Here is a 23,589-nt window from a genome sequence, read left to right as displayed (position 1 = left end):
TGATTTTCACATAATGCATACCAAAGGCATATGCACATTGTTAATAGAATCCTCCTACAATCTTCAACAAGTGTAGGCTTTAAAGTTTGGATCATAACAGACACGACCCCGGTTGTGGCATGACGCTCTGCATCATTGAGCTAGCATTGAGCTAACCAAAACAAGTTATTTGATAATCAAAAGACCAGGTGATCTCACCTCTACCTTTGAGATAAACAAAGACATTAACGAGGAAAAATATGTAAAGCATGGGCTAGAATACATTGATGCAAGCAAAAGAATACATCTCAAGAGCAACAAGATGGAAGTATATTACAGGTAAATATCATGTATTTAAAGTAGAACATGAAGCCAGTACAAAGCAACAACAAATATAAAGGTAACCCAAACTCGGAATCAGAACTCACCAATTGACACCGACTAAGAACCAGAAAACAAACCACAACCATAAACCACCCACTTGCTTTTGTAAAACAATACCCAACACTAGGTTACCTCTCAACTGACTCAACTGAATAACCCATGCTTCAGACCCTTGTCAATAAAAACCAAGACGTCTACAAACAAAGAGCTTATTTCTCATCACTGATTTTCTTGCTACTCAGTGCCGTCCTTTTTCTCACCCACATATGAACGTGCCTCCTCTTTTGCCTTTGGCTTCTCTTCACTATCTTTTCCTTCAACGCTCAAATTTTCAAGAAGACTGGCAGCAGTGTTGGCTTCTTCACTCTCTCCACCGCCCTGTGCCACAGATTCAGTGATTTCTTCAATTTTATCTTTGAAAGCTTTGCAATCTGAAAGCAATACAAAGAGTAAGAGGGCGTAAAAATTTATACAGAAGACAATGCAACATCGAAATATTAAAATATCAATCACTAGTCAGTTCTTATCAAAAGCAAACAAGAGAAAATTTACAGAGTTATAACTGTATTCGGCAAAAGTTGGATTGAATTAAAAACTTTTGTTTCACACATGATCTTCCACGCGAGATCAAAGAACAATTTTCATAATATAATCAGTCCAATACCAACTTTAGTCAACAATAGGGACACCACAATAGCCCTAGAGAACCAAAGTAATTTCAGATAACAATTATATGCCAATGAAAAGGAGCGGGGCATGTACAATCCCAACTGCTATATCAAAGAACACCAATCCAATCAACATATCATATGAAGCATGAACTGGCAAATATGGGGTACAAAATTCAACTAAAACAAATTATTCAGTAATCTAATCAGTAAGAAATGAAAATAAACCAACTAGGAGATAGAGTATATCATCTTACTCTCAACTGAAGGAAAACGAATACAGAAGGTCTCATCCTTCAGCTCTCCGTCAGCAAAATCAGCAGCATGCCATACACAAGACTTCTCATTCCCATGATGCTCTTGAACCGAAAATGTGGGCAGCACTGTAGGAACCAATCAAAACCAATAATTTACATAAATGCCACGTTATTGTCAGATTCCACAATTCTTTGAACAAAGACCATTACTAAAGCAGCGCAAATTACATGCAAAAAGAATTATAACCATAAATTAACAAAAAAGAGCAACAGTATTTGCTTACCAAGATGATTGGCGCAAATTTTTAGGGTCTTATTCTGCCTCATGACAAGCCTAACTTTGCCATTCACCTTGTCTTTCAGTAACTTCACGGTCCCAACTCCCCTCTCCTTCCATTGGTTTCCTTCCATGTCAAATCTATACAGCTTTGCCTTCCTATCAATCGCACATAATCAACACTTGATGATAATTTCAAAACTAAAACATTATCACAACCGTGAACAGTCACAGGAAAAAAAAAAAAACAGCTTCACAGACCCACATCAATCAATTCAGTAAAATAAAAAAATTATAAAAACTCAAACAAAATAAGTAGAGAAAACAACTTCATCCCCCAGCCAATCACAGTCCATTCAACAAAACCAAACCATTCATGGTTAACAAGCAATTGCATTGATCCCAATATCCACCATCATCAAGTCTATCGTGTAAAAAACAAGCGACCTCAACTTGCATCCAGGGCATAAACAACTAAAAACCCATAAAATAAGATTTTACTATTTACCCAAAATTACGTCCGAAAATAGAACCCTCACATATTCAGAAGAATTTCTTCATTCTCCTCGCCGGTGACGACGCTAACTTCTTCAAGCCTGACGATCGGGGCCACAGGTGCTCCGGTATCCTCGTCTTCAACCGCTGGATGGGGATCTTCCTCCTCTTCTTCTCTATTTGGAGCTGCGGGTTCTGCTACGTTCGCCATTATTAGCAGAGAATAACTGCAGGAAAAGTAGAGACACTGGGAGTGGGATACGGAGTAGGGTTTCGGGTTTGTGAGACGAGGGTTTGAAATTTGGGGTTTAAATGCTTGTATGGATGCCTGGAAGGGGCAATGTTCAATACTTACAGGGCCTAAATGGCTATTAAGCAAATTATAAGTAATATATGTTCATACTGTATTCGGAGGAGCATACAAATTTCAAGTGATCCTCTCCATAGTGTTCCTTCACTTTGGCCTGGATATATTACGTGGAAAAAACTTGTGTGAGACGGTCTCGCGGATCGTATTTTATGAGACAGATATTTTATTTGGGTCATCCATGAAAAATGTATTACGTTTTATGGTAAGAGTGTTATTTTTTATTGTGAATATCGGTAGGATTGACCCGTCTCACAAATAAAAATTTGTGAGACCGTCTTACAAGAGACCTACTCATCTTATATACTACTAAGGTAGCAGCAAAACTAATTATTTATTATTCTCGTCGTACTAAGTTGACTTACATTTTTTCATCAGTCTTATATATTTAGGTTGAATTTTATTTTTCAATCAATCTCAAATATGTAATTCAGTTTTCGTACTTAATATTATTTTTTACTCTTTTATAAATCTATCACTATTAATGAACATTTTAATAGGATATAAAAATTGAATAGGAATATAGGATAGGAAAACCACCAAATTGTTTTGAATTTGAATATGAATTCCTAAACATGGCAATGGCAGGTCTTGGTTGATGCTAAAATCGTGTGTTGCTTCTATTTTATGGAATAGATTTATTAAAAAGCTATTTGTTCATAAAATTACAAATAATAAAAAACGATTGTCGTCACTCGTCATTATAACATATTGCAATTTTCAAATATAAAAATCATTGCGACACTAAAAAAGCAACAATTTTAGATCCTTCAGAATTTTTTTACAAAAGACAGCATAAACTTCATCCTCATAACATTTTGGCGCATGAATTTTCTGAAATAAAATTATCAAAGTTTTGGTGATAACAAACAATTTTCTGACCGTTAAGATATCTGGTTGTTCTTGTTTATCGTAACATGTTATTGTATGAGAGGATTCTACTATTTGCTGATTTTCTTAAGTTGTCTATGGCACCAGCTGGATTATTGCTCGTCTTAAGCTGATCATGTCTACTTCTAGTTAAGCCCAAGTCGTACATCTTCGTTCAATCTACTTGTAACGACCATGGGTTATAGCTTGGCCCAAAATGAAACTCAGCTCATGCCCATGCCCATAGATCAATTGGTATCAACATTTTAAGAATCTAGAAACTTAAGCCTAGAGGTCCTGAGTTCAAGTGTTAGAGTATGCGAAAGAAATCACTTTTCAATGGTAGTGGTGGGATATTCTATGATTGACGATAGCCCATTTTGGACCAACCTACGGCCCATAACCTGTAGTGTTGCACGGACATGAGCTGAGTCTCATGTTGGGCTAATTTACTGTCCATGATCTTTACATGTCTTCCTTAATAGAAATATAGTTTAAAAGAGCATATTCACCCCCTCTAAACTCATTTTCGATAATAAAAAGTGGTATCAGAGTTAGTTATTATCGATCTCTGTAAAATTTACTAAAATTACTTCATTTAACAAGATTCATATGTTTTCTATAGTGGAATAGGATGATTGAAAGATATGTATACTGGCACATCAATAAGCTCAAGATGATGATATGTAGTATGTGATTACAGATGAACCAATAAAGATCGATATTTGTTAGGGTCAAACTGTGAGGTTTACAAAAGGGTTTTTCGGCTTGTCTACAGGAAATTCACTTTCAAAATATTCTAAATATTTGAGTAATTTGTGAATCGATACCATGGGGTTTTTTCCCCTCTCTGGTGCACTGAATATGTCTCTGTTTGTACTATTTTCCATCTATATTTCATGCACCCACAATCTCATGCGTATCAATATGATATTTGCAAAGTACGATATGTCTTGCTCAATGATCAATATTTCTCGATATTTGCGAAGTTCGAGATCTTCAATTATGACCATTGGATAACCACGAGTATTGATACCCCCATAAGGATCCGGGTCGTTGCCATAAGGATCCGGGTCGTTGACGACCCGGACACTATCAAGAGCCCGAGCACTACATGTTTCCCAAGAATTCTTCGAACAGCCCGGTCTCCCGCGCAATCATCGCCCGAGCTCTCATATAAGTACCCGGGTAATCAATTGCCCGAGCCACCTCGAGAATTGAACCATACTCGAGTATGATTGATACAGGACGTCTAATCTGTCAGAACAACTTGGGCTTGGAGTGTCCTATAAGTCATCAGAAGATAGGGTATGAGCAGCCGACATGCCATACTTAGTAGGTAACACTGGAATCGAGGTACCTACCTCATCTTCTACTATAAATAGCAGGTATTAATGTCATTTATAGATTCTGAAATCTTTGAACTCTTAAGCATTATTCGGAGTGGCCACGCCGGACACCCCTCCGGCGTCCATTCACGAGTTCTTTTCATTGTTTGCAGGTGTTATTAAAGTCATTATCTTCACTCAAATTCCCTAAAAACTATAAATTATTGATTTGACCCGTTGGAGCTCCTTACCCGGCTCATCCATTTCAACAAAGTCACATCATAGGCGCCGTCTGTGGGAAACTTGAGATTAAGGCGTTGATATGGCTCACACTCGAAGAACTAACCAAGAAAATTCCCGGGCTCATGGGGATAATGCGCGTACTTCGGGGCAAGGTGAGGGTGTTCCTCCCATGGGACCCAATCTTATTACCATGACCCCGGAGGAGTTGGCAAGAATAATCTCCGAAACGGTGGAGAAGGCTGTGGCCAGGAGAGAAACTTCTCGTCAAGTTACACCACCCGGAGATGTGCAAATCAATGAGCAGGAGCAAGAGCAAGAGATGAGGGAGGAGGAAGTGAGAGGAGAGGATGAGGAGTCTAGTGCTGGATCCAAATCACCTACCGTGGCTCAGGAGTTGTTGGAGTTAAGACAGAAAATGAAAGTTCTGGAAGGGCAGTTGGAGAGTCGTAGCATTTCTCGAGCTACTGCTAAGGGTTGGCCATTTACTGATATCATTGTCCGGGAAGCTCTTCCCGGGAACTTCAAATCCGCCAAAGTAAAAGATTACGATGGCAATGCGGATCCTGAGGAGCACCTAGCCAGGTTTGAAAACATGGCCATGTTACACTGTTACACAGATCGAATCAAGTGTAAAGTGTTCCTCACCACTTTGGTGGACTCAGCTCAAAGGTGGTTTGAGGGACTGTCCCCTCAGAGTATTAATTCATTTAAAGACTTCCAGAAGGTGTTCCTACACCACTTCAGTAGCAGCAAGAAATACAAGAAGACCGCTTTTAGTCTTTTTGAAGTCAAACAGAACCTGGATGAAAGTTTGAGGGCTTATATTAAAAGATTTAATAGAGTGGCTTTGGATGTACCTACTTGCGCTACTGAAACAAAAACTACGGCATTCACCCAAGGCTTGAGGGAGGGTGAATTTTTCAAGTCGTTGACCAAAAAAGTGCCCGGGGATTTCGAAGACTTATTATCCCGGGCAGAAAAATACATCAACATGGAGGAAGCTCAGAAGCAGAAAAGGGAAGCTGTAAGAAAAGAAAGGGGAGACCGGGTAGCTAGGCCCGAGGAGAAAGGGCAGAGAAGGAATAATCCAGGACACTTCTCTCACCACGTGCCTCTTAAGATTACCCGGGACAGAGAGGTTCAGGAATGCAGTAGGGATCTGGCCCCGGACCATCAATTATCCCGACCTGAGAAAAGAGGATTTTGTACTCTCCATAAGGTGTGTTATCACAACACCGAAGATTGCAAAACATTGAGGGGAAACTATTCCTTCCATTCCGCCCCAGAGCAAAGTCAAGCCCATAAGAGGCCGAGATTGCCATGGACATCTTCACAGCCAGGGCCCAACGCTCGGGGAGGAAGTATGAGGAATGTACCGAGGGGAGAGCCCGTTAGGAGAAGAGAGCCCGATCTTGAGACGAAAAAGAAGTCACCCCCTGCTACAGGATTGATAAAAATGATATCAGGAGGCTCTACTGATGGAGACTCCAACCGGGCGAGGAAGTCGAGGAGTAGGAGGGAATGTATGGAGGTAGATGGAATGAGAAGGAGTGAAGCGGTCATCAGTTTTGGCCTAGAGGATTTGAAGGGAGTGAACCTACCCCACAATGATGCCCTGGTTATCCAAGCCCGAGTGGCCAATTATGACATTCTGAGAGTCTTTGTTGACTCGAGAAGCTCTGTGAATGTAATTTTTAAAGATGCTTTTGTGCAGATGGATTTGCAGGGCTACCATTTGGAAACCGTGGAAACTGCCCTCTTTGGTTTTGCTGGCCATGCGGTCTACCCGAAAGGAGAAATCGTCCTACCATTAACCCTGGGTTCCCAGGATCTCAAGAAGACGGTGATGACTACTTTTACTGTGGTAGACTCCCCTTCATCATATAATATAATTTTGGGGAGGTCCGCTATGAATGAATTAAAAGCCGTAGCATCTACCTATCACCAAAAGATTAAGTTCCCGGTTGGTAGTAGAGTGGGTGAAGTCCGGGGAGACCAACTTTCCTCCCGGAAATGTTATGTAGAAGCTGTCTGGGTAGATCAGAGCAAAGCAAAGAAGGCTGGGAAGAAGGCCCGAATTGATGAAGTAGGTGGAGGAGCAGTTGAGAAGGGAGAAGTGCATTTTGTGGCAGAAGAGGAGCAGGAAGTTGTGGAGATTGGACCAGGACAGCAGATCCGGGTGGCCCGAGATCTTAACATATCCACCCGGGTCAGACTACTTAACTGTTTAAAGGATAATATTCACGTTTTTGCATGGTCCCAGCAGGAATTGACGGGAATCTTTCCCTTGATATCTGAGCACCAACTAAATATCCTCCCGGGATCTCACCTGATAAAGCAGAAAAAGAGACATTTTGGCCCCGAAAAGGACAAAATTATTGATGAACAAGTAAAAGAGCTTTTGAAAGCCGGTCACATTCGGGAAATTCAATTCCCCACTTGGCTCTCGAATGTGGTATTAGTACCTAAATCAGCAGGGAAGTGGCGCATGTGTGTGGATTTTCGCGATCTCAATAAGGCGTGTCCCAAGGATCATTATCCTCTGCCCCGTATTGATCAATTGGTGGATTCCACATCGGGCTTCGAATTACTGAGTTTCATGGACGCATACCAGGGGTACCATCAAATCCCCCTGGCCAAGAGTGATCAAGATAAAGCTAGCTTCATCACCTCGGGAGGTACATTTTGTTATATTGTAATGCCTTTCGGGTTAAAGAATGCAGGAGCTACGTACCAGCGTTTGATGAACAAAGTCTTCGAGAAGCAACTGGGGCGAAACGTGGAAGTCTATGTGGATGATATCCTGGGGAAGACCCGGGAGGTGGCCAGCTTTATTGAGGATCTAGAAGAAACCTTTGCCACTCTCGTACATTACGGAATCAAGCTTAACCCGGCCAAGTGCATTTTTGGCGTAAAGAGTGGAAAATTCTTGGGATTCATAGTGACAGATCGGGGAATTGAGGTAAATCAGGAGAAAGTCAAATCCGTGCTGTGCATGCCATCTCCTCGATCTGTCAAAGACGTACAAAAGCTGACCGGGAGGATTGCTTCCCTCTCTCGATTTATTTCCCGATCAGCACACAGGAGTTATCCTTTCTTTCAGGTATTGAGGAAGGCACGACAATTTTGATGGGATGATAAATGTGAACAGGCCTTCCAGGACTTGAAGATCCATCTTGCAGAGCTCCCTGTGTTAGTGAAACCAGAGCCCGGGGAAAAATTATTTGTTTATCTATCCACCACAGAGTATGCTGTCAGCTCAGTTCTAATAAAAGAAGAAGGCTCCGATCAAAGGCCTGTTTATTATGTCAGCCATGCTCTGAGAGGACTCGAACTCCGGTACAGTGAAGTGGAAAAGATCGCTCTGGCCTTGATCATGACTGCCCGGAAGCTAAAACCTTACTTCCTGTCACATCGAATAATTGTCTTGACTAATAGTCCTATAGGCAGGATCATAACTCATTCGGAAGTATCAGGGCGAATGATCAAATGGGCAGTGGATTTAGGAGAGTATGATATCGAATACAAACCCCGGGTGGCCATTAAAGCGCAAGCCCTATCAGACTTTTTGTCCGAGATGGTACAACCTGATGAAGATGAAGTATGGAGGGTGTTTGTGGATGGGGCGTCTAGCCTTGCAGGGTGCGGAGTAGGTGTTGTAGTAATATCTCCTCCAGGAGAGAAGATTAAGTTGGCTTTAGGAATTGATTCCCGGGTTACTAACAATGAAGCCGAGTATGAAGCTGTCCTTGCAGGAATCCGAGCTGCTAAAGAGATTGGAGCTTCCCGTATTATTGTATATTCTGATTCACAATTAATCACTCAGCAGATAAAGGGTGCTTATGAAGCTAAAGATGACAGGATGCTCAAATATTTACAGCTCATAAAAACCCAGGCAGCAATCTTTGTGGATTGGAGTATCGAACAAATACCTCGGGAGGAAAATGGAGAGGCAGACGCTCTAGCAAAAATGGCTGCCTCATTATCAGAAGTCAACACCCGGGAAATTTTGCATGTTTCCCGTTTGGTCCTGTCCACCGAGGAAGAAATACTACCAGTACCCGAGGACTCCTGGATGACGCCATTGATTAAATTCATTACAACAAATGAATTACCTGAAGACAGGACTCGGGCTCAAAGAATCAAGAGACAAGCTCCCAGGTTCGTTCTTTTAAATAAAATCTTATACAGAAAATCATTCCAGGGACCTCTGCTAAAATGCTTGTCTGAAGGAGAAGTGGATTATGTCCTCCGAGAAATACATGAGGGATGTTGTGCTGAGCATCTCGGAGGGATGGCTTTGGCCCGGAAGACAATGCTTGCCGGATTCTGGTGGCCAACTCTTAGCCAGAATTCTGCTCAAGTGGTCCAGGCTTGTAAGAGATGTCAACATCACTCAAACTTCCAGCACAGTCCGGCCACTCCCATGAAGCCTATCTGGGCATCTTGCCCCTTTGATCAATGGGGCCTGGATATTGTTGGTCCTTTCCCAACTGCCAGGGCTCAAAAGAAGTTCTTACTCGTGGCTGTGGATTACTTTTCCAAATGGGTGGAAGCCGAGCCATTGGCTAGAATTACTGAGCAGGAAGTATTGAAATTTTTGTGGAAGAACATTGTGTGCCGGTTCGGATTGCCCAGAAGACTAATCTCAGATAACGGGAGACAATTTCAGGGCAAAGGAATTACATCTTGGTGTCATGAAATGAAAATCACTCAGTCTTTTACTTCTGTTGCCTACCCTCAAGCTAATGGTCAAACAGAAGTTATTAACAGAATTATTATACAAGCATTGAAGACCAGGCTACAAGGCAAGGGAAAAGATTGGGTGGAAGAATTACCCAGTGTTCTCTGGGCGTACAGAACTACTCCCCGAGCACCTACTCAAGAAACTCCTTTCAACCTGGTATATGGTTCTGAAGCAGTCCTTCCTGTCGAAATTGGGCAAACTTCTCCCCGAGTAGAATCTTATCCAGGCGGCAATGATCAAAGTCGGGCCATGGAATTGGATTTGGTAGAAGAAAGAAGAGACCGAGCAATAATTCGAATGGAAGCATACCGAGGTCGAATCATGAAATCGTACAATAAAAAGGTCCGAGTTCGAGATTTTCAAATAGGGGATTTAGTCATGAAAAAAGTTAATCCTGCCGGGGATGTTGGGAAACTAGAAGCTCGGTGGGAAGGACCTTATAAAATTACCCGGAGGGTTAGCTCAGGATCTTTTTATTTAGAAGACACGCAGGGACGCTCTCTCAAAAGGCCTTGGAATGTATTTAATTTAAAGCAGTACTATTCCTAACAGATGTAATTGATTGGTTGAAGATATAGTGAAAGATCTGTTTTTCTCAAAGAGAAGCATTATATTATTTGTTGTATCTTAGACTCGGGAAGAACTAATTTAAAAGCCCAGGGCACTACACCCTGGCTCGGGGAACCACACCTCGACCATTCCCAAGTCCCGGGACATGATCCCCGGCCCAAGGCTCCGCACCTTGGTTCTTAAAAGCCCAGGGCACTACACCCTGGCTCGGGGAACCACACCTCGACCATTCCCAAGTCCCGGGACATGATCCCCGGCCCAAGGCTCCGCACCTTAGTTCTTAAAAGCCCAGGACGCTACACCCTGGCTTGGGTTTCCAAACCTCGACATTCTTTAATCCCGGAATACGCCCTCCGATCCAAGATTCATATTTCACGGTTATTCAAGCCTATGTCTTGACTTAAAAAGACCTATGATTCTTGCATATATTAAGAGCACGAGTTGTTGTTCGGAGGGATGATCCTTTGTACAGGTTACTTATTAAAACTCCCGGTTAATTCATAACACTTGAAAAAAAAAATCAACCGATGTATATAGAAAGAGTTGTAATTTATGCCCGAAGGCTGAAGGAAAATTGAAAATAATTACAATCCTGTTCAATCTACGTCTACTGGAGTGGATTGCTCTCCGGCCTCTTCAAGAGCCTTCTCGGCCTCCTTGGCAGCAGCATCGTCCTTGGGAAGGGAATCGATGGCCTTATCTATATCCGGGAAGCCCTCCTTATTTGATGGGATTAGGCCTTCTTCCTCAAACTGCTCCTGGCATTTCTGAAGCCGACTTTGAAGTAGTGGTAGGACTTGTCTTCAACAGTCGCTTGAAATTCCGAAGAGTGAAGGAAGACGGTTCGCCATTCCTCTTGAGTCAGTTGCAGGAGCCTAAGCCTATCCTCTGCAGCAATGGCCCGATGCTGCTGTATGTTGGCTTCATCCTCAAGGTAGCCAACTCGGGACTCAAGGAGGGCAATCCGCCTCCCAAGCTCCTCTTCCCGGGATACACTTTCATCCCGGGCAATCTGGGCAGAGGCCAATTGTTGATCTAGGGAAGCTTGGAGACCGGCCGTTTTATCCTCGTAAATTTTTTGAGCTCGAGCAAGCTCCCCTTGAAGTTGATCATTGATTTCTTGAGCAGTCCGGACTTGCTGCCCCTTTTTCGTGGCCACTACGGCCACCTCCTCAAACGCCGAGATGATCATATGAGCCGCTTATAAAAGAGAAGTTAAAAAAAAAAAAAAAAGAGAAAAAAGAGAAGGGGGAGGGCAAAAAACGAGCAACTAAAAAAGAAAAAGAAGGGAAAAAACTTACAGATAGGAGCCGGTTTGATCCCTCCAAGAATCTAACACTGGCGGGACTGCTCTTCAAAAGTGCCTCCTCAGCAGGCTTGAGTATCTGCTTAAGGCGCATGACGCCAGTAGAAGTAGCCCCCTCAAAAAAGATATTGGCCTGAGAAGGCTGCTCAGATGGAGGAAGCTCCTGACCGGGTGCTTCAGTGTAAGGAGGACGGAGGGGAGGGCATTGGGCCGATCGGGAGGTTCCTTGGCCGTCCTCAGGGATATCTTCGAGAACAACTAGATCGGGGTCCGCAGTAGCTTTTCGTTTCCTCTGACTGAGAGGAATGAAATCTTCAGCCTCCTCCGAAGTCTCAGTCATTACCCGGGGAGTGCTACCCTGGACAGCTTCAGTTCTCTGGACTGCCTCCTCCGCAGCCCGCTGCTTTTTTTTTTCCACAGCTGCTCGGCGAGCTGCTATTTCTTTTTCTCGGGCCGCCTTCTCAGCTGCCCGCTTCTTGGCAAAGGCCGCCTGCATCTTGGGATTATCTGTATAAAGAGGAATAGGGTGGTGAGAAATTAAATAAATATAAACAAAGAACAAGAGATAAGAGAAGGGAAGAGAGATGCATTACCAGGTTGATAACCCGAGCCCGCAACTTCGTCGATTACCCGGTCCAGAGGGTCCTCGGCCCGGGCGCTCAACCCGTACGCTATCAGGTTATCAGTGGAGATAAGGGGAGTGGAGGGATATTTTTTACCCTCTACTAATTGCTGGCTTATCAGGTATGGTTCTTCATACTTATAAGCCCTGGGAAGGGTAGGTTGTGGGGGTAGGGAAAGCAGAAAACCAGTTTGGCAAGAGAGAGGGGTCGGAAGTTGAAGAAAGAAATATCTTCCTTCCATCTTTTCTGGGAAGAAGGGATGGCATCAAGGAAACGGGAATTGAACCGGGCCGTCAAGGAAAAAGCGTTACACCCAAATCGGCAAGTGAAGTAATAGTGAAGGATAAGGGGAGTGATGAGAAGATTTTTCATTTTGAAAAGGACATAGGTCGAGGCCATAATCCTGAAAGAATTAGGATGGAGTTGGTTGATAGGTACACCAAAAAACATAGCAATCTCGATATAAAAAGAAGGGAGGGGGAATCGGAGACCATTTCTAACTTGATCCCGAAAAAAAGTAGTATAGCCGGGTGGAGGATGATCTGCCCGATCAGAAGGACCGGGGATTAGAATGGGAAAAGTGGAGGGGATAGAGCCTAGAGCCCGGAGCTCTTCTTCTGCCCCCGAGCGTAGAGTGCTACTCATGGAGGAGAACCAGGGAACTCCTGGGGTCTCGGAAGAAAGAGGGCTCGAGACCCGGGCTTTACCCTTACCCTTGCTCTTTGCAAAAGCTCGGGCATGGCTCGAAGAGGAGGGTTTGGAAGAGACTAGTGTCGTTTGGTAAATTGAGGGTTTCTTAGGAGGCCGAGTAATAGAGCGGCGAGGCGGAGAAGGAGAGGAATCAGAGCGCGACGCGGTGGACTCGTAACTAGGCGAGCCTCGCGCATTGGCTCCTGAAGTCGAAGAAGTAGATGTAGACATAATTTGAAGGACAAACTTACGAGTTTTTTTTTTGAAGAAGACGGTGGAGGATCGTCGGAGCGCAGGGTTTTGGGCGCGGAGGAACTTCAAGGGAAAAATTCGCAAGGGCTTCGTTGAGATTTCAAATTTGTGAGTGTTTTTTCCGAAAATAGGAGGCCTAATATATATAGGCTGTGGGAACGGATCTCGACCGTCGATCCAAACACACTTGGACGATCAGAATGCACCTCGAAAAGTGTGCCGGTGTACGAAAGGACACACGCAATTATTAAAGTGTCAGACTTATTGGTTCCTTGTAAGGCGAAACGTTCCTGACCGTTGGAATGAAAGGGCACACGTCATTTTGACACCTCATCAACAACCCGGGAGATTTAAGAAACCTACACCTCATGTTAACCCCGGGAGATATCAAGGCCCGAAATCTTATTATCATCCCGGGAGATTTGAGGCCCCGGTACTCTAGTTAAAATCCAACATTTTATTTTGAACCCGGGTGGTGTGAGAACCCGGCATTTTATTTTAAAGCCCAGAATTCATTGGCAGAAGAAGAAGAAGAAAAAGAATTACATCTACTAAAATTTTATTGAGGAAATAATCTATGCCACGTTACAGCAGCTAGTTCAGAATCTACAGAATCCTGCCACTCAACTATCCAATTATTCAGTTCATGGATTCTTAAACTAGTGAAGGATTCGGCAGAGGAAATCTTCTTTAGCTGATGTCACTCCTTCCATAGCATTGCATGCAGGAGAACTTGGTCAGTTGCTAGCTCTGTAACGTGGTTGACATCAAATTGTTGTTTGTATCTTCTCGCTACTGCCCTCTGGGAACGAGTAAATGCCAAACCATGTTGATAAGAATTCTGGAGATCTTGAATCTTGAACCATGAAGACATAACCTTTACCGAGATATATTCTTCAATAGTTTTCTTCAAGTCTTCCAGATAAGGAAGCATCTCATCTGTGACAATGGCATGCGTGCTGCTACCAGCAGTAGACTCACTCGAACTCGGCATATTGAATTATTGTTCTTTTTTCGCTTTCATCTTCCTATTATAGACAGGTGGTATTTAATGTTGAAGAAGGTGGAGAGCCGTGTGCTAGTCTAAACGTTTTTTATTTATGAGGAGAGACGGGGCTACATGTATCAATGTATCGGAATTAACAAATTCTTGGAACATAGAACGATATGAATGCGAAGCGTGTGTCATAATGACGTCTCTTGGAATGCTCGAGAAGAATAACCGACAGAACACCGTATTCAGAGCCCTGGAGGCAAGAGGCCCGGGCATTTCAAGGAAAGCCCGGGAGGCTAGAGGCCCGGGCAATTCAAGGAAATCCCGGGAGATACAGAGCACCGTATTCAGAGCCCTGAAGGCATGAGGCTCGGGCATTTCAAGGAAAGCCCGGGAGGCTACAGGCCCGGGCATTTCAAGGAAAGCCCGGGAGATGTTAAGGTTTAGCATTGTGATTTATCAGTTAACCTTGTTCCACTTGCGATATATATGCATCAACCGATACACTTAAGGGATTACAGCAAAATAACGACAGCGACAGGCTTGAATTAGTATTTTATTCAACCATAGACATTAGCACGTACTACATCATCGTATTCTTCCTCTACAGCAATTATCCATATTTTCACCCAAGCAGCTAAAGGTCCGGTGGAAGTCTTCAGGAAGCTGTCTGAATCGGCAATACGCTTAAGGATCTTTATTTCTTTCCGAAGCATTAATTGGTAGATACGACCATCTGTAAAGACGTCTACCCATTCAGCTATATGCAAGTGCTCTCGCACTCTCCTCAGTTTGGCCACCAGGCTAGGAGTGATAGCTTCTCCAGAATCATAAAGAAGTTTTAGCCCCTGAAGCTCTTCCCAGTAGTCAAGAATTGCGTGAAACACTTCATCTTCCATAGTAGATTTTCGATTCTCTAGAGCGGATTCCTTTAAGGCTTCGGTCATACTCGGAGTTTTCGCACTACTTGCACCAGCCATTGTGTTTCCTGGATGACAGTTTGTTAGTACGATTGAAAAGTGGGTGAATGGCTATGTATAGGAAGAAAGGGCTAATCACAGCCGTTGATCTGTAAATGCACGAACGACTAAGATGGGCCAAGAGTTGAAAAGACGTGTACGTTTATCAAGGCGTCAGACTTATCCACTTCTCGAAATGCGAAACGTCTTTTAGGCGGGAATTTATGCTATGACACGTGTCATCGTGGTAATATCGACAGGGCCCAAGAATGTTAAACAATAAGTTATTATGAATCCAGGGGACAGGAGGTCTCAGCATTTCATCTCATCTATGGGATATTTGAAGACTTCAATTTTGTGCACTGTTAATTATCTTGGACTGATCGGGACAGCGAGTCAAGCTCTAGCCCGACTATTTTAGGGATGGGTGGTGATACCCCCATAAGGATCCGGGTCGTTGCCATAAGGATCCGGGTCGTTGACGACCCGGACACTATCAAGAGCCCGAGCACTACATGTTTCCCAAGAATTCTTCGAACAGCCCGGTCTCCCGCGCAATCATCGCCCGAGCTCTCATATAAGTACCCGGGTAATCAATTGCCCGAGCCACCTCGAGAATTGAACCATACTCGAGTATGATTGATACATGACGTCTAATCTGTCAGAACAACTTGGGCTTGGAGTGTCGTATAAGTCATCAGAAGATAGGGTATGAGCAGCCGACTTGCCATACTTAGTAGGTAACACTGGAATCGAGGTACCTACCTCATCTTCTACTATAAATAGCAGGTATTAATGTCATTTATAGATTCTGAAATCTTTGAACTTTTAAGCATTATACATATTTTCTCCCAAAGATTGCTTGTGTTCATCTTCAACCTGCTGACTTAAGCATCGGAGTGGCCACGCTGGACACCCCTCCGGCGCCCATTCACGAGTTCCTTTCATTGTTTGCAGGTGCTATTAAAGTCATTATCTTCACTCAAATTCCCTAAAAACTATAAATTATTGATTTGACTCGTTGGAGCTCCTTACCCGGCTCATCCATTTCAACGAAGTCACATCAAGTATGAATACCATTTTATGGTAGAGTATGAATACCATTTTGTGGTATGTTCTTTTGTGGTATTGCTGATTCTTCTTTCTTCTGATAGCTGATAAGTTTACAAAAACTTGTTTTAGCACTACAATACATCAGGCAACTTCTCTGATCCAAATCTTTGAATACATTTAGAGTCCTTTTAAGTACTGTGATATTTGAATCTTGATCCAATTTCACGATCTCTCTGATCTGACTTTGTCTTTGAGACTTCGATCTCCATTTTTCTTCTTCTATATAGACGTTGATCTATATTCTTCTTTGAGTACGCTGCACTTGCACATATTCACTTATTTATGAATTCTTCTTCTTTTTTTTTGCTTTTTGAAGTAACCTTTGTGTCTTTGAGTTTTCCTGACTTCATGAGCATTTGTCTTTTGTGGGAGTGATCTAATATGTTGATAAAATCTTTGATATGAGAATCACTTTTGTTTCAACACTTTCAGTGTACTCTTATTCTGATAGCTTATTCGATCAATTAGAGAATTGAGATACTGATCTTGTTCTCACATCTGATAGCTTGACTTGATATGAGGAGTTGCTCTAATCTTCTTGTGAATGTTATTGCTCTTGATACATTACTTGAACTCTGAAATGCTCTTGTACTTAATGTTATTGATTAACCGATCGTTTCTCTAATCACTTGATCTTTGCTCTTTCTGTTGGATCTCGGTTTCTACGCGCCCAAACGCAGCGGAAGTTTTAAAACTTTTATTTTATTTTACAATCAAAATATATTTGGACACTCGTATGATTTTAATTAAACATACATAAGATGTTTAAAACTTTTACCTTTGGTGAACAATTTTCACTTGGCTCCAACTACTCCGGTATTAACGGACGTAGCTCTTGTTGTAAATCCCTACGAACGTTCTTTGATCTCCTAATCCGGTCCACGACTGGAATATTTGTTCCTCTTCTAAATTGCACTAGAAATTTAGAAGAACTTTTGCGTAGAGATGGAACACGAAGAGGAAATCGACTCAACACAATAAGCCAAATTTTTCTTGTTTTTGAGAAGAGATTTTCGAGAGAGCTTTTGGCTGCTGGAGACTTTCTCCTTTTTGAAACCTTCGGTCATCCCTTTTGTCCAACTATGATATATTTTTCATTAATTTAATTAACTAATTGTTGTTATCTTAATTAATCACATTAATTAAACAACTAGATTTCAACAAATCTATTTGATTCTCAAAAATCTCACAATCTAAATTAGTGGAGGCTATGATTTTAGGTCAAAATTTTTTAAAAAAATTCCATGACCTAATTACCATAATTAACATTAATGGGTTTGGTTAATTAATTGGGTTAGTCCAACTAGTTTAATTAATTAATCAAAGTCTATTAAAAATTTTAATTATTTAGTATGTTAGACTTGTACTTCTACAAGCTCATTAAACATACTTCCCATTATATTTAATTTAATTTTTAATAAACTCAACTTTTGAGTTTAATAAATTAAATCGATTATAAATTCAACATTTGAAGTTAATATTTAAATTATAAATTCAACTACTTGAATTTATCACATCCAAAATTTAAATATTTAAAAAACTCAACTTTTGAGTTTAATAAATTAAATTCTCAATTTTATAAATTCAACTCCTTGAATTTATTCTCTCCAAATTTCAACTTCTTGAATTTACTATCTCATAAATTCAACTCCTTGAATTTATTTTCTCAAATTTTAGTTATCATAAATTCAACTCCTTTGAATTTACTATATCATAATATAAATCCAACTCCTTGAATTTATTCTCTCAACGGGAAAAAATAATCCAGTGCTTGTGTGACCCTCAATGGTTCAGGGATACAGCTAGCAGTGGGTTCACATCTCTATGTGATTCAGAATAACATTTATTCTTATTCGGGTTTACCCTAGTTAACCCCATTCTTTTCATCAACTCTTTGATCAAGATTGTCAGAACTCATTTCTGATTTCACCCATCGGATCATGGAAAGAGCGTCTAGTAGCATCGCCCCATGATCCCCTAAGTATCACTGATAGTGCCTGCAAGAACCAGTCGATTATGATTAACGTACAGTACAATCCCTTCATCTCATATATCCCGATCGAATCTGCAACCATTGGTTCATCGAAGGTTGCATATTAATTCGCTAACTATGTGATAACTATAAATAGTGGCATCGCATGTACGGTTGGACAACTCCTTCTCTAACGTACATCTCATACTCTGGCCAGAGATTTCACGCACTATAATTTCATTAGATCACATTGGATATCCACACCCGCAGGTGAGAGGTGAATCCCCGACTACAATGCACTGGATCCTATATGTGTCGCAACTGTACCCAACCTCGCCACCTGATGATTCTCCTGGAGCCGGTAAACGAGTCAAAGCACAGTCCTAGCATATAGAGCCTCATTGTTGTCCCGTGTCGTAAGAACTAATGTGTACAATCATAACCACGAACTTATCCTCTCGATGAATGAAAACCACTTGGAAAGTCCGAGGGAGGGTTGTTCGGTATAATCATCATATGACTACCCATCTGCATGTTTGGACATCTCTATGCCCTTAACAAGAAACGCGGTACACAACATCACAGATGTTAGTCTCGAGCTCAAGCGACCTTTATCCATGTTTTAGGCGGCTGAATCGACTATGAACGAATTTAGATTATACAGTGTTTACAAATGAGTTTCAACATCGAATTACGATTCATTTATATTAAAGTATAATCAAGGACTTTATCTATGCTGATTGCATGGGTATACAGATAAAGTAAACTGAAACCATGAAAAGTTAAATTATATTAAAATAAAGATTGTTTATTACACTTGAGTCAATAAACTCCCTAGCCAACCGTTGGCTTGCAGGGCATCTACTCTAACACTTTCTTGTACTTACTGCTCTTGTGTTCTTTTTCTCATTGTTCTTTAACTGTTTTTGAATCCAATATTTAAGTCTCAAAATGTCTGGAGCATTTTCAAAATTTAAAACTCAATCTGTATGGAGACAATACTCAAGAATCCAAGATAAATAATACTATTAAATAAAGAGCGTGAGAGATAAACAAGTATAAAAGATGAAATACTCAAGAAGACAAAAATAAATAATCGAGTATTCACGGATGAACAGATTAATAAAAAGGTTTTATTTTATATCAATTGTTATATCACATTAGGGTTTTACTATTTGTTAATACATCAGATGTAATGCCCGAAAATAAGTTCACATAGACAGCAGCATTAAAATTATTAAATTGCTAAAATATTTTAATTAAATGATTTTTGATGCATGAATGATATATTTTGAGTGAATAAATGATTAATTGTGTAATTTTTTTTTATTTCATGATTTAAAGATTTTCAGACGAATATTGGTGGTTGGCCGGAACGGAAGACCGGAGACAATTAAGGTTTTAAAGTTTTAAAACCTAATTTTTTTATTACTTAAGAAAATATTTATTTTAAATATTTTAAGAATTATTGCATTTTTAAGGTCAAGTTTAAATTAATTAGTGGGAGCAAAGGATTTTATGTATTTTATAAAGGATTATTTGTTAATAGATATTTTTAAATGTTTTAATTTGAGGCCTAATGATTTTATTAATCTTAATGGGCCTAATTAATTATTTAAAAAGCTAGACTTAATTAAGTCCATTAATTAAGTGTATCGAAACTTTTTAAAATTCTTTTTAAAAGATTCCTACACAAACCTAAACCACCTAAACACACACACACACCAAAACACAGACACACAATTCACATAAATTGAAGGAGAAAAGAGAGGAATCAGCCAAATCTATGGAAGCTTACAAGGAAGTTTTTGATTTTTTTTCTTCTTCAATCTTTTCCTCGTTCTTCCTTCCAACAGCGATCACCAGACTCCCTTGCATCCCAAGGTGGGTTTTCTGTGCGGTTTTGACAAGAAAAGGGAGTAGAAAAAAAAAAAGAAATCATCCTCCGTTCGTCATCGACGTTCCACCGCTACGGTTTGCGTATTTCGAGCTTTTTAAACGCAAAGGCATTTTTCTAAACCTTCTTTTTGCATCATTCAAATCATATTATGTGTGTTTAATCCTGTTTGCATGAAAAATATGAAACCCTCCTTTTATTTTCGTTTTTATGGCTTGTACATCTTAAAACTTTGATTTTCATGCATTAAAGCTCATGCTTATGAAGCACAAAGGGGCTGCCATGATAGGGATATGGGAAGGGAAGATTTTCAACATGTTTAAGAATCCATAGATGCATGTTTAAGGGCTGGACAATATGGATGCAAGAGCTGAATGAAAATTGGGTTTTTAGGAACTAGCTAGGGTTTGCGTTTTTGGTCTTAGGAAAAAGCAGGTTGTTAGCTGCTATAGGGACATGTTCATGGATCCTAATAGGATCTAGTCATTGTCCTAGATGGGCTGTGCAAGGGCTGAAAAGGGAGGTTTAAGGTTGCACGTCGCTTAAGGCTTGTAGGGGTGCGGGTTTAAGCTTATATGATACTATGGGATAGGCTCGAGTCAATAAAGGTATGAGAAAGTCAAAATCGGGAATTTTGGAATCCAGGGGTAAAATGGTCATTTTGCGTATCGGGTAGTACGAAAGGCTTGGCAGCGACCCAAAGAATCATAGCGCATGCTAAATGATATTTTAAAACGTATATGATAAAAATATGGGATTTTATGATTTATGATAAAGCTGTGCAATTTTTACTGTTAAAATGTTATTTTTCAAATGTGGAAATAACACGATATTTTATGATTAAAAAGAAAAAGAAAAATATTTTGAAAGATGTGAATTGACTGTGCCATAAAGGATAAGATATATGATTTTTGGGAATATCGTGAGGGAGAAGGCCCCGGAGGGAGCCCGTTTATGGGAGATGGCCCCGGAGGATGCTCAACGATCGTATTTCCATTTTACGTCGGTGCCTAGTGCTCGTCCCCAAGCGCAATGATGAGCTAAGACTGATCAGTCGACCAGAGGATATAGCTAGTCACTTTCAAAGATCAAACTTCACCTAAAATGATATATGATGATGGAAAGCTTTACGATTAAATGATTTATGATTTATTTATGATTACAATCTTATTTTAAAATAAAAGTATGATTTTAATGCATGTGCCTGTATATGTATTATTTGTTACATATGGTTAGAACGTGCTGAGTCGTTAGGTCCACAGTGATAGAATATCATTCTCCTTAAAGTAGTCTTGAAATTTAGTATTTAAGTATTCTCCATTCTTAATTGTTTGTCTACTTCAGCTATGAATTCTTTGAACATTTCATATTCTTCAGACGTGTATTTAATCAAATACAAATACACATACCTCAAGAAGTCATCAGTAAAATATAATGAAATAAGAATGTCATGGCTTGTGCTAACACTCAGTCGGTCACACACATCTGTATGGATCAAATCAGATAACCATGTGCATGTACCACTTTTCCTGGGAAATAGACTTTGGGAATCTTTTCTAATTCACATGCATGTATACGAGATTTTATGTATAACAAGTCAAATATGTCATCTTGCACTAGCTTGTACATCTTTCTTTGAGAGATATGTCCTAGCCAAGCGTTCGAAAAGTGTGAATGACTTGAAATCTTTTGGACATTCACTAATAATTGCGAAAACTTTTCTGGCTCAAATACTTTCTTACTTCCATATTCTTTTCCAGTGAAACAAACGTGTTCTGACTTACCAGTCTTTATGGACCTTTTAAGTAACCTTTAGATCATGCTTCTTATTGCGCTTGTTTTTCTTTAAAGGTGAAAACGATTCTTTCTCTTATTTTGAAGCGTCTTTTTCGATCCAAACGAAGAGATCGTCAAATGAAAAATGAGTGATAACAAGACGATGTCATCATAGAACTCATTGAAAATCATCTATTCTAGGCCCACTACCTTCTTAATAAAACCAATCATATATACACCATGCTCATGGGCTAAGGACTTGTCTTGCATGCGTGTAGCCATGAGTTTCTTCAAAATAGTGTGCATCACTGTATGAGTTTCAGCACCACACAACTCTTACGTGTGCATTCAAAAGTCAATATTCATTATTTTCTCAGATTGTCTCTACAGTTCATTTGACATAGAAGAAAGCATATTACATTTTATCTTACATACTATGGTCCCATCATCATGCATGCTTCGTTAGTTCAACAAGACTGACATTTGTGTACATGCCATTTTTTTCCGAATTCAAAACAATTTTTGAAAAATATACTACTTAAAAAATGCTACTAAATTTTTTTTTACAAGCTCATTCTCGCAAAATTCATAAATTATGCATGCATGCAACACTGCTGAAAATTTCACCTTTCAAAAATAATAGTAATCATCTATCGATGAAAATATTGCAATTTTAAAAAATAAAACAAATATGATCGAGTAAAAATCCTGATAACCAATAACATAATAAAATGAATGAGTAAAAATATTCATGTCCACTCCTATCTCATAAACGTGATGTGCGGAAGAAATAAGGTCATCAGGTTCGCGTACGCCCATCCAACTCTGCCTACTCAGTCTTAGGCACCTCCAATCTCTTGATCAATTTGCTCACCTGCATCATTCACACCTAGTGAGTATAAAAGACACAACACACCTTTATGTTATAACGAATACATATACATAACAAGCAACAGTGAAAAGTACTGTGATAAAAATATGTTTCATGATCTTAAAAGCGTAAACGTACACATTTCGTAAAAGCATGACATGTAAAAACATCTCATCATATCATCATATACTTGTTCGTTTTCTTTAATGGAATTCAGTTCGTTAGTTGTGACTTTCGTATCAACTCTATTCGATGGATCTATCTATATATAACCGTGGTACCGAGCGACGGGGACATCATTGACAGTATTACCCATCCACTGAGCCTTGGCTTATAGCTCATCTTTTACATATATCATCAGTCACAGCCAACTCCCATCCTTCAAAAACATCTTCATTTTCATCACTTATCAAAATCATGTATATACGTAGTTTTTCCTTAAAATCAAACATGCAACGTATTTTAATAATTACATAAAAATCATATTCGTGATACATAATGTTTAAAAACATGATAAATTTGTGATCAAGGAGCTGGAAGGACTAAAAACTTGACCCGGGTTCAAAATGACCATTTTGCCCCTAGAAACACTAAATGACAATTTTACCCTTGGACCTCTAAATTTCGACCCGAAGACAACCAAACTCCTTAAAACACATCAAAACATAATAGTAAGCATTTCTTAGATGTAAAGTCAAGCCCGTTCCAAAAATTATACGATTTGTTTTAAAACTTCGACCGGGGTCTTGATTTTAACCCGAATCAACCCGAATTTCAACCGAACTTTTCCCAACTTGAAATATGACTTAAACCTACATGTCCAACCTCTAAAACACCCGTTACAGACTACTTATGAACCACAAAACAAGCCCCAAAGGTTGCTGGAATTTTCTGCACAATACATCTTCGAACCCTAAAACACTAAACTTGCAAATTTTTGACCCTAGGAAC

At 40.2% G+C, this 23,589-nt stretch overlaps 1 protein-coding gene across 1 annotated transcript; it reads right to left on the bottom strand.

The window, feature by feature from the left end:
- Positions 1 to 238: 238 nt before the first annotated feature.
- LOC140980169 (ran-binding protein 1 homolog b-like) lies at positions 239 to 2,384 on the bottom strand. Its single transcript, XM_073445875.1, has 4 exons — positions 2,105 to 2,384; positions 1,573 to 1,724; positions 1,289 to 1,414; positions 239 to 794 (listed from the first exon to the last, which is right to left on the bottom strand). Exons 1-4 carry the CDS (start codon positions 2,269 to 2,271, stop codon positions 598 to 600), a joined length of 642 nt encoding a protein of 213 aa, XP_073301976.1. The 5' UTR covers positions 2,272 to 2,384; the 3' UTR covers positions 239 to 597.
- Between the last annotated feature and the right edge of the window lie 21,205 nt (positions 2,385 to 23,589).

Source organism: Primulina huaijiensis, chromosome 7, assembly GCF_012295235.1.
Source record: "Primulina huaijiensis isolate GDHJ02 chromosome 7, ASM1229523v2, whole genome shotgun sequence".
Classification (NCBI taxonomy): Eukaryota; Viridiplantae; Streptophyta; class Magnoliopsida; order Lamiales; family Gesneriaceae; genus Primulina; species Primulina huaijiensis.
This window is presented reverse-complemented; position numbering and strand designations above follow the sequence as displayed.